At 49.8% G+C, this 11,225-nt stretch overlaps 1 protein-coding gene across 4 annotated transcripts in view; it reads left to right on the top strand.

Moving 5' to 3' along the window:
* Positions 1 to 387: 387 nt before the first annotated feature.
* Positions 388 to 11,225, top strand: part of BCL11B (BCL11 transcription factor B) — a 90,246-nt gene continuing 79,408 nt past the window's right edge. For all 4 annotated transcript variants that reach the window (XM_035566820.1, XM_035566818.1, XM_035566819.1 and 1 more), the window contains exon 1: positions 388 to 445. In XM_035566820.1, the coding sequence (XP_035422713.1) occupies positions 388 to 445 (58 nt within the window). The remainder of the gene's footprint in view (positions 446 to 11,225) is intronic.

Raw genomic sequence — 11,225 nt, 5'->3', positions numbered from 1 at the left:
TTGCCAAGCACTCTGGAAAGAGGGAAAGAGAAAAGTGTCACTGGCGGTGCATATCCTCCTAAGTTCAAGAAGAGATTTGGAAGTCCAAGTGGCAGAAGCAGTGGAGAAAAGACAGAGTGTGTGAAAGAGAGAGGAAAAAAGAGCGAGAAAGCTTTTCCTGATGATGATGATTTTTAATTGAGAGGAGATCCCATCCAGTGCACCACAGCAGCGACAAAAAGGAGGTGTTATTTTTTTTTCTTTTTTTTCTTTTTTGAAAGAAGAAGAACTCGGTAAAGAAGAAGAAGAAGAAAGAGGAAAAAAAAAAAGAGGAGGAGGATCGGCCCCCAACACATCCCCCCAGACCAGTGCAGCTCTCCAGGCGATGCCAGTGTAAATGCCAGGGCAATGTCCCGTCGCAAGCAGGGAAACCCGCAGCACTTGTCACAAAGAGAGATTATCACACGTAAGTTTGAACTTGGAACCAGATCGAGCCGAAATCAAGGAGCAAAATTAGGGAAGGGGAGGAAGCGGGATGGGGGGGGGGGGGATGGGGGGGGCTCCAGGAGAAACCAAAGCTAGTAAATGACTTCAGAGAGAGGGAGAAGAGAAGGGAATTAAAGAGGGGAGGGGGGTGTGCGGCTAGGGGGGATGGGCTGGGGGTGGGGGGGTGGGGGGGAGAAGCCCGAAGTTTTGCCGTGCGTTTGCAGCGGTGCGGAGGTGAGGCGGGCGGGCGGGCAGCGCCGAGCGGTGCCGAGCGGAGCGGGGGAAAGGCGCTGCCGGCGGGGGGCGGCGGGGGGCTCCCCCCGAGGGGGCATGGGGCCGTGCCGGGCCGTGCCGGGCCGTACCGGGCCGTAGGGGCTCCGCACATCGCCCCCGGCCCCGCTCCTCGCTCCCCGCACCGGGGTTGCAAAGCGGGGCGCTGGGAAAAGTTGGCCGGGAGCCTGGCATCGGCGTGACAGCCGGGGCGCCGGGGGGGGGGGGGGGGGGATTGGGAAGCGGGGGGGTTCGGGGAGAATCAAGATGGGAAGCGGGGCCGGGGAGGGGTGTTGGGGGAAGAGGAGAGGCCGGGGGGCTTGATGGGAAGCACATGGAGGCGGTGGGCCGGCCGAGCGGCGGGCGCCGAGCCCCCCGGTGCGGGGCAGGTAGATGGGCAGGATGCAGCCCCAGGTGCAGTGGAGGGGGGTCCCCGTCCTGCACAAGGCGGGGGGAGGCACGACGGGCTCGGCTGGGGCTAGAGGCAGGGCAGGGGGTGCAGAGGGGCTGGGGGAAGGAGTGGGGGTGCCTGTTGGGGAGCGGAGGGGGGGGTGCAGAGAGGAGAGCCGAGGCGGCGGAGGGGGCACGAAACGCGGGCCGGGCGGCGGGGCAGCAGCGGGGGCTGCACTTTGCCGAAGCTCCCATTGTGAAATGCAAATACTCATCACCACCCCCTTCCCCCCCCCCCCCAAAAAAAAGGATAAATCGGAGGAAGGGAAGGAGCCCCCCCCCCCCCGCATCCCCCCCTCTCCTCCCCGTTCCCACCCTACACCCTACAGAGGGGCGAGCGGGCGGCTGCAGGCAGAGCCGGGGCAGGTCCCCCCATGCCGGGAACCCCTCTCTGAGCTGCTTTGGTCTCTGCCACGGCTGAATGGGGGGCTCCGGGTGAGGGTTCCCCTCAGAGCTCCCCGCTGCTCCTCCGCCACCGGGCCCCGGGGACAACCGGGGGGAGGGGTGGTCCTGCATTTCCCCCCGAAAGCATCGGACCCGCTCGAGGTGGGGGGGGAGTTAGGAAAGCAGAGCAAGCTTCGGGGAGGTTGTTGGGGGGGCGGAGGCCGGTTTGAGGCCCCGCACCCCACCGGGGAGGCCGGCCGGACTCCCCCCCATCCCCCCCCCCCCCCCCGACGTGTCCGCAAGTTGCTGTGCTGCGGGGGGCGGCGGCGCGCACGGAGCCAGCCCCGGGCTGAGCCTGAGCCGCGGCGGATCCGAATATTTATGTTCCGATTTTAAAGAATTTAAATAAATAAATAAAATATTCCCCCGGCTTCTCTCCCCTCCCCTGAAAGCCAAGAATAGGAGCCATCTGCCAGGAGCATTTGGTGCTTGCGAGCTCCTCTCTTTCTTTGTTACCGGTGATAAATTTCTGTTTGTAAGATTTCCTCGTGAATCGATGTATATATACCTATATAATTTTTCCCCCTCCTGGAAGATTTTTTTCTGTTTTCGTAGGTGAGGGTTTTGGGGAAACGGTGCGGATCCCGAAATTTCAATTTCTTTCGCTCTTTCTATTTCCTTTTTTTTTTTTTTTTTGGTGTGCTCCTTTATTTTTTTAACCCGTTCCTCACCCTCCCTCCCCCCCGCCCCCCAGCCCATCAGCTGGTGGAACACAAATGAAGATGCATCTGGTATTCAGCTCTCTTTCTGGGGGGTTTGTTTTTAATTCATTGTTATTTGGGAGCCAGATTTGCATCACCATAAAAGGTGGATTTCCCCCCCCCACGCTCCTTCTTCATTAATTGCATTTTTGTTTTTAACCATCCGGTTCAGAAAAACGCGTTTCCCTTTTTCTTGGTGCTCCCCCCTCCCCCCCCCCCCAATTTCTTATTTTTTAAGAAAAAGCATCAACAACCTGAACCCTCTCTAAATCGCCCTGTGCAATTTCTCCCACTTCTTTTCTGTCTCAGTTGTGAGGAAATGTGGGGTGTTGAAAGGGGGGTGTGCAGAAAATCTGGTTTGTTGCGCACCTCTGAATTTGTTTCAAGGGGTGAAACATTTCTTTTCTTGCTGCTGTTTCTGCTGGGGGGGGAGGTGGGGTGGAGGAGAGAGCCAGGTAGGTTTGTTCTTCCAATTTGATCTCCTTTTTCCGATCGCTTTACCTGAAAGTAAATAATGAGGCAGGAGAGCATTAAAAGGTGCCGAGGAGCTGCGTGTACAATGGGTTTAGCGGGGAGGCTGGGGAGGAATGGAGAGCAGAGCGGTACGCAGCTTCCCTCCCTCCCCTCTCGTATTTATCTATCTCTCCATCCTGAGGAAGCTGGCGGAGAAATCAGGCTGCATACTGAACAGAGGCAGAAAAAAATGAAGGTATCCAGGGGAGGAGGGGGTGGGAGCCGGGGGGGCTGCGGCTGGGGCTGGGGTTGGGGCTGGGGGGAGCAGGAAGCGCAGGCATGTTAGCGCACAGGCAATGAGCCTCAGCTGCAGGCGTGCAGGAGGGGGACTTGCCATCCCCGCACTTCTCGGGAAGGTGTCATTCGTGGGGGCAAAGCAGCCAGCAGACCGGCCTCTGCGAGGGGGTGTTGGGAAAGTAGCAGGCAGCGGAATAGGAAACCAAAACACTTGCAACAAAATAAACCCAGCCCCAAGCCAAGCCCCCAAAGCCGGGATGAATTGATGCTGTTTCCTGAAATCTTGCATTTATGTCATGTTTAGCTTGTTTTTTTCCTTTTTCCTTCTTTCTTTTTTCTTTTTTCTTTTTTCCTTCCCCCTCTCCCTCTTTGGCATCTGTCAGGAGAGTTGCATCTCAGGACGGATTGGAGGTCTGTGCCAGGCAAAGAAAGAGAGAGAGGGAGGGAGATGGGGAGAGAGAGAAAGAGAAGGGTTTTCTGACACTGCTCAGCTGGAGTTTATTGGGTTTCATGCTCTTGGTATTCAGAGAAATGTTTAGATCCTGAGTGTAAGACAAACAAACAAACACAAAAAGCAGAGGGGTTGCAACGTAGCTATGCTCCAGAGTTGCAGTGTCTCATTTGCACGGTGGTCTTTAAGGCTGCAAAACTGAGTGGCCTGTTTGTCCTTGCCAGGCTCACCCAGGCAGCCTTGTAATGGATGCATGTGCAGCACAAATAGGGGGTGACATATGTGGGGAGAAAAGAGCAGCTCTGGACCTCTCCTCAGTGATGGTGGACAGAATAAACTTGGTAGCTGCGCTCACTTAAATGGGTGGACAAAGCAAAAGAGGCAATTAGGTAGAGAAAGAGGAAACTGAGCTGTAGAGCTGCTCCGTGCAAAGAAACGTTAGTTTGGTTTGATTCAAATTGCTGATTTTCCAGCTTAAGATCTTCTTTTTTTAACTTGAGAAATCTGTTTTCATACTAGCCCTGCATTTTGCATTTGAAGGAAATGCGAAAAATGAGAGCATGTGAAAAGCTCACTGATAGCAGTTTTGCAGAAGGCGGCAAAGCAAGAACGTTTCTGTAGGGCAGCAGCAAAGGTTGGGAGGGAAAGGCACAGTGAAATCATACAGTTCCAGGTGGACAGCCAGGTTTCCCAAGAAGGCTCTTCAATACCTGGTCAACAGGTTCCCTAGGAAGAGTAATAATTTCCTATACCATTTTGTATTTGTACATAGTCATTAGAAATAGTGATGAAAAACACTAAGATTTTTTGCATGTCAAAGTTTTGCAGATTGCTTCAAGGAGCTTCTCTTAAAATGCATTTAGATTCAGTGCAATTAATACACTTTTTTTTTTTCACAGAAAAAACCCACACCAATGTAATTAACTCTCATGCAAAGAGAATGTAAGCTGTGACTGAAGATTAGAGAGGAAATTATTTTGGAGATGGCTGACTTTTTCATAATACCTGCACAGTTGTCCACAGAAAAGCCTAACGTGTTTTTGAAAGACATTACATGTGTCGGCTTTAAATAGGACAGGAAAAAAAAAGAGGTTGCGTGCGGTTGATTTCCAGGTTGCTTTTCATTTGGATATATTTATATTTGACACATAAGATGAAAAAAAATGCTGGAATATTTTCATAGTTTCTGGTCTTTTAAAATATTTTTGAAAAACTGATGCAGAGTAACTAGATCGTGGATCTTGATTGTTTCGTCCTTTTTGCTTGATGTGCTCAGTGGTCTAAATAGACGTACAGCGGGTGAGAAATCATTTTGCATTTTTTCGCTGGTCGGCAGATGCAGAGCATATTTTGTCAGGCTTATTTAAATATTGAGAAATAAAGTCTTAAAGCTTTTACAACCTGGCTGCCTTCAAGCAGGAATGGTTGGAGCCCTTGTCTTATGCAGAATGGATGTTCCTCCGCAGAACAAAGGGTTGTCTTGTGGCATATTTGACAACAATTATGACTTAGAGGTGTGTGCGCTCGTACAAGTACAAATTATTGATATCAGTTACAGACTTCGGTTGACACCTCCTCGGCAAGTCTTCCTCGGGCCGAGCTCGCAAACCTTTTCGGTCAACCAAACGCCTCGCACAGCTCGCCGACTTCCCTTCCCCGTTTCCTATCTCGATCGCTTTGCTCTCCGCGCTGTTTGTTGATAGAAAAGACTTTCCAAAATAAACTTTGCTGGCTCGCAGTTGCCTCGCAGGGCTGCCTGGTGCCCCGGCCGCAAGTGGCGGCTGCTGACGACTAGGGGGAGCTCGCAGCCCGTCTGATGCGGGGACGGCGCCAGCCCCGCCGCCGCCGCTGCTGCGCGGGATGTTCAGCCCTGGGAAATAGCAGCCGGAGCTCAGGCACTTCACGGCGCTGCGAAATGTTTGCAGTGTAAAGTTGTAGTATCGATTTTCATTCGAAGATCTATAGAGCGCTAGCTGACAGGGGGGCTGCGAGCGAGGCAGATCTATTTTTAGCTAAAGCGCGGCTGATTAATTGACTCGGGTGGACAGGAGTTTTTAATTAAAATTAGTTTTTAACAATGCTTTTTATTGCCAGCGTACAGTGTTTAAATTCTCAATTTGTTGTCAGATAGCGATCGGGGTAATGATACTTGAACACGAGCGAGTCTCCGTGCATCGGGGGGGAAGCCCACGTAGATGCACTTGCTTGTTCCAGTAGATGTAAACACCGAGAGAAAGGGAGCTGGGGTCCTGGGAGAAGGTGTGCACGGCAATAAGGCGGGCACACACACTCACCATTTGGGGTTGCTTACATGCCAGGAAGCCACATGTGCCCCTGCCGAGAGGATCTGCTGTTGGATAGTTGACCGTACTTTGATCGTCTCAGGTCCTTATAACAAAAAAACCTGCAGCTCCTGCAAAAGAAAATAAGCATTTCTTTCCTGAAGAAATAAACACAAAACCACGTATTGATATAGAAGTTGCAGCTCGCAGGCTGCTCCACTGAGCTTGTGCTCTTCTCCGCTTGTCTGATTGCCCGCCATGGACAGACTTTAGTGGGACATTTTCTTGCCCAAACATATAATTTTGCGGCGTACGCATGGGAAGCTTTGATCGCTGGATGTCAGGGTAGAAGGTTTACTTCACCCAGTATGAGAAAGTCATCAAATCATGGTATTGTTAACATATCACAAGCATATTCTTATTTTTAGGGCTCAATATGGGGATGAAGGTTATCCCGAGACAGGAAAGCATGCTTTCTTCTAATCTGAAAGAGAAATAAATTAGGTCAGACGAAAGATCAGGGCTGTCGCCAACTGTATAAAAACCTTTCACTCTTGGGTAGAGGGGGCCAGCAATTTATCTGATGATTTCTCTACTTCATTTAGTGTTTGAATCAAGCTCGTTGGAAGCATATAGACAGCAGCCAGCTCATTTGACAGACCTGTAACATGAAGAGCACGGTGCCTCGGCCTCTGGTGAGGCAAAGGTTCCCCTGCTATGGGGAAAACTCGCCTTTCTCTCCTCCCCAGACTCCTCAAACTTTGCCAATTGCTGCTTTGTTTCCATTCCACGACTGCTGACTTTTGCTAAGAGGAACGAGAACCCCCCTCTCCTCCTCCCTGGTGCCTTTGCCCCCAGTGCACGCACACGCACATGCATGCACACGCTCCCCTTCCTCCCTCTGCCTCCCACTCATCCCACTCGCCAAGGCTGAAGCCCATCAGCAAAGTCTCCCCGTGGAGCCACGCTGTACCAAAATGGCTCTCCGCCTCCTTGCCCGAGCATTTCCTCCTCTTGGTTGCCATTCAGCGGGGCAGTGGTTTCTTCAGGGCTGCTCCACGCACCGTGTTGCAGATGTCGGTAACATTTGGTCTTGGTAGCCTCAAGAGAAAGCGCGTGGAAAAATAAACGGTGGCTGGGCTTACCGCCTGCTTTAAAGTTAGTGATGCCGTAAAAGCACTTGGCGAAGTATCAGCATTGGCTGTAGATAGATTTATATATATATGTCTTTCTAATGAGGGAGGGAAAAGGCATCAATAACAGTGCACATTGATAAATGTGTGATTCATTCAGCTGCTCCTACTATAGCACCTTCCTCTTTTGTGTTTATTTACTTTCTTAAATTGTATCTGGGCAGGCTGCACACCATTCCTCTGCACCCACGGTTGCAAGCCTCAAAGGCAGTTGTGTGTTCAGCTCCTGAACATCGGTTAAATTTGCCCACTGCTCTAGCTCCTGAAAAGCTGTTGCCTGCTCGATACTGTAGACCTTTGCTGAAGCTTTAAGTAGCAGCTTTTTTTTTCCCTTTCTTTTTTTTTTTTTTTTTTCTTCTCAAGGAATATATAAAAAATGCCTAAAGCAGGCTATTTGAAAACAAATTAAAGCAGAGGGACACACTTCATGCGTTTCAGGCACGCGCCAGTAGAAGGGGGTTAGAAGAATATCATCATTTTACTGGCAAAAGTGACACCAGATCGGGGATTTGATTAATGGTACAGCATTCACAGGGACTTAGTTCTGTATTTTTGACATATGCAAGTCTTTTGTGTAGTTGCCTCGGTGCAAGAAATTCCTTTTTTTTTTTTTTTTTTTTTTTTTCCTGGAGCAGCTGATAATTTGTGTGTGTGCTGGATATGCCCAAGGTACTTTCCAAAGACTAAGCACTAGACAGCACAGTATAAAAAAGGAATCCAAAGTTAAGGGAAAGGAAAAAAACACTGGTTTACTTAACTTTTTTATGACCCCTTTTACTAAGCCACTGGAATAAGCCATAAATTCACTGAATGTTATAATGAATATGCTTCAATGAGAGCAAAAAAAAGGCTTAAGAAAATTGTATATGAGCAACAGTGTTCCATACACAATTGAGGAGCAGTCTCTTTTTAGACCGATATTTATAAAAAAGAACAGAGTTGTTGTGTGTTTAATATGCGTTCAAAACTAATTACTTAATTTTGATCATGCCTTTTAAATCTTTGGGTAAGAATCCGTGCTTCAAATCTCCTTTTCTAAGCCAGTTAAAAGCCTGTACCAAAATACCGCTCCTTCTGCTTTTGTGGCACGGAGCGCTCTTTTCTCTCCTTGGTTGTCGTTTAGTTTTAAATAAAACAAATCTATTCACTTGGGAACAAAGCATGCTTTTATATCCCATCATCACATTCCATTTTATCTGCGGAGATTTACAGCTTCTGCAGTCTATAGAAGAGCCTATGCATTTTACGCTCTCAAAAGCAGTAAATATTTTTTTATAAACGTACAGTTTACTTAAGGGGAGACACGCCACTCCCTTCTTTAACACTGTGCATAGTTCCTGGTGAAATAACATCTGACGAGCGCTTGAGATCCAAGCAGATCCTTGGATATTCTTGGCTTTTGTTCCGTTTGGGTTCTGCGGGGTTGCCGTGCCGTTTCCCTCCTTGTTTTTCCCAGCCCCCGAGGTCCTGCCCGGCTCTTTACGCCCGCGGCCGGGCTTGCTCCGTCTCAGGTGCGGCCGGGTGTTTGTGCTGCTTTCCGAGAGCCTCGGGCCACTTCTGCGGGAGGCGGCCGAGCTGGGCGCTGCGGGGTTGCCCAGCACCTCGCCGCCGTGCGGGGTTTGCGGGACGCCCCCCTCGGTCCCCCCCAAGCCGCTGGGAGCTCGCCTGCCGCGGGCAGGTGCCCCCCGGCCACCCCTCGCCGCGCTGCGCTGCGCTCTGGCACGGCACGGCACGGCACGGCACGGCTCCCCGGCACGGCTCCCCGGCACGGCACGGCTCCGCGGGACGGCACGGCTCCCCGGCACGGCTCGGCACGGCACGGCATGTCACGGCACAGACCCGCCGCTCCTCGAGCCGCCTTTTGTGCGCTTTGCGTTGCGCCCTGAGACGCACTTGAAAAGTAGCGCAGAGCTGCCGGCCCGTGCGTTTCTGGGGCTTCCCCATCACGTCGCCTCTTTCGGTCAACTCTGCCTCACGCGTATTTACTTATTTATTTATTTATTAAACACTCTATCAGTAATTGCTGCTCAGTCCTCAGAACAATTAAAAATGGATGGCAGACAAGCGGTGCCTCGGACCGCCGAGCGCGATGCTGATGCAACGTGCGGGCGTACACTAAACCCTGTACCTTGCAGCTGCAGGGGGGAACTGGGAGCAGGTTATTGATAAACTTCGAGGGTGAGGAGCTGCAGTGCCTGCTCTGAGTGGCCATGGGCTTTGCGCAGCAAGGATCCTGACACCGATCACTGCGATAACCCAGCTCGAGCGCACGCGATCCAAGCCATTTCTGCTAAGCGTGTTGATGTTACAGTAAATGTGACATGTGGGTGTTGATGGAAGGGACATCGTTTTCAGGGCTGCTTTGGGCAACACCCTACAAAGCATGTCACTTATTTGTGCTTGCTCCTGAACTGGGCTGAGCTCCTGGCTGTGCCTCCAAGGCAGTGGTGGCTGTACGCTGGGAGCGGGGCCGGGTCCCTCATGCCAGGACACGCGGGCGAGTGGCTTCCCTGGTTGGGGTGTGACAATTTGGGCAGCCCTAGCTTGTCCCGAGGGGCACCCTGGGCTCAGCATGGGCTGGGGTGGTAGCACAGCAGGCAGAGCACTTGCAGCTTTTCCCCAAACTCCCCGGTATTGATTTGTGACCCCGCTGCTGAAACAGAAGGCGGTGAGGAAGTTCAATGCGCAACGCTTCAGTCTCTTGCCAAAGCGCTCCCTCTTCCCCCTTTCTTTGCCTCTCTTTGATACTGTGGGATTGGGAAAATAAGAAAAGAGAATAGGTGGACAACGTTTTGATTCCTTTGCACCTTTCATTCAGCAGTGCAATAAAAGCACAAGAAAATAAATCACCAGTATCTGGACCCGGCCTCATCCAAAGCCCACAGACAAGCATATACAGTCTTGTCTTTTGAGGCTTTTGAGATGATTTTGAGTAACAGACTTTTCTACTATTAATGGGCATGATTTTGAGACATTTGACAGGCAGAAAGTACTTAGCATGTGCATTTGCTTTAATATTGGGCATAAGAATATTGTTTGCATGGGGCGCATATGGTGTAATGATGTCACCATGCAGAAAGAGGAGCACTGGCGGTTTTGCGACAGTGCCTTTGTGGAATTAGGAAAATTGTCCACTGCATTGTAGGCAGCCAGAGGGCTTTGAGATGCTGCTTAGAGTCCAGCCAGCAAGTGTAACACTTGGCAAAGCAAATGATTTAGATTGTCCAGCTGCATTAATTTTATGAAGCCATCGAATGACAGAAGAGTCACTGATGTCCCCATAGATCACCCATCCCCGACTCACTGTGCTCCCTCAGAAGGTGGTGCAGGGCTGTTTTGAGGAGTCTCTGGGTGCAGCGATAATACTGGGCACACCTCAACACACCTGGGAGAACCAGGGCATGAGTCCTGGCTGGAAATAGCTTGTTTGCATTTTTTTTTCCTTTTCCCACGTAAGACAGAGGAGATGTTTTCCATTCTCCTTTTTCGTGTGGCTTGATTTTTCCTTCTTAAAAAAAATAATTAGTTTTAGATAAATGCTCGGGAGGAAACACCCTCCTTCCCCCAAACCCAGCTACCAACAAACAGAAATAAAACCACAGAGTTAAATTCAAATAATGTGAAGTAACTCATTTGAAACCCACAGACACAAGTGGAGTCAGAACTTTAGATTGAGACTGGACTAAATTGCCCCATTGGTATTAAAGGACTCCTTAAACAGCATAAGATCCTGGCTGTTGTATTAACCAGGCGTGACCCGATGCGTTATGGGCTGGACTTCCAGGCTTTTTTCTCTATTCCTTTGTGGGTTTTAAATCTCTCCTGTAATGTTACTTGAATGTAGGTTTTTAATGGCTTAATTGAGTTGTCAATAGGAAGCCTTTTCTTTCTTTTCTTTTCTTTTCCTTTCCTTTTTTTTTTATTTTTTATTTTATTCTGTGTTAAAAAAAATGTAAATTGACATGGATAAAATGCATTGGAAGATCTATTCAGTATTTTGTTTTTCATTCTTTTATGTCTGTTTTCCATGTCCTGAAAAAGGGATTGTAATATAGCTTCTGCATTGTTGGGTATACGACTGGTCTCATGCTTGATGATTTATTAAGCTAAAATCAGAAAGAGTCAAGTAAAAAAACCTTTTGAGAGTTTGAAACCCAATTACTACTGATCATGAGGGCTCAGCGTACCAAGAAAACGAAAAGCTGATTTTCGGTAATGT

The sequence above is a fragment of the Cygnus atratus genome, chromosome 5 (assembly GCF_013377495.2).
Source record: "Cygnus atratus isolate AKBS03 ecotype Queensland, Australia chromosome 5, CAtr_DNAZoo_HiC_assembly, whole genome shotgun sequence".
NCBI lineage: Eukaryota > Metazoa > Chordata > Aves > Anseriformes > Anatidae > Cygnus > Cygnus atratus.
This window is presented reverse-complemented; position numbering and strand designations above follow the sequence as displayed.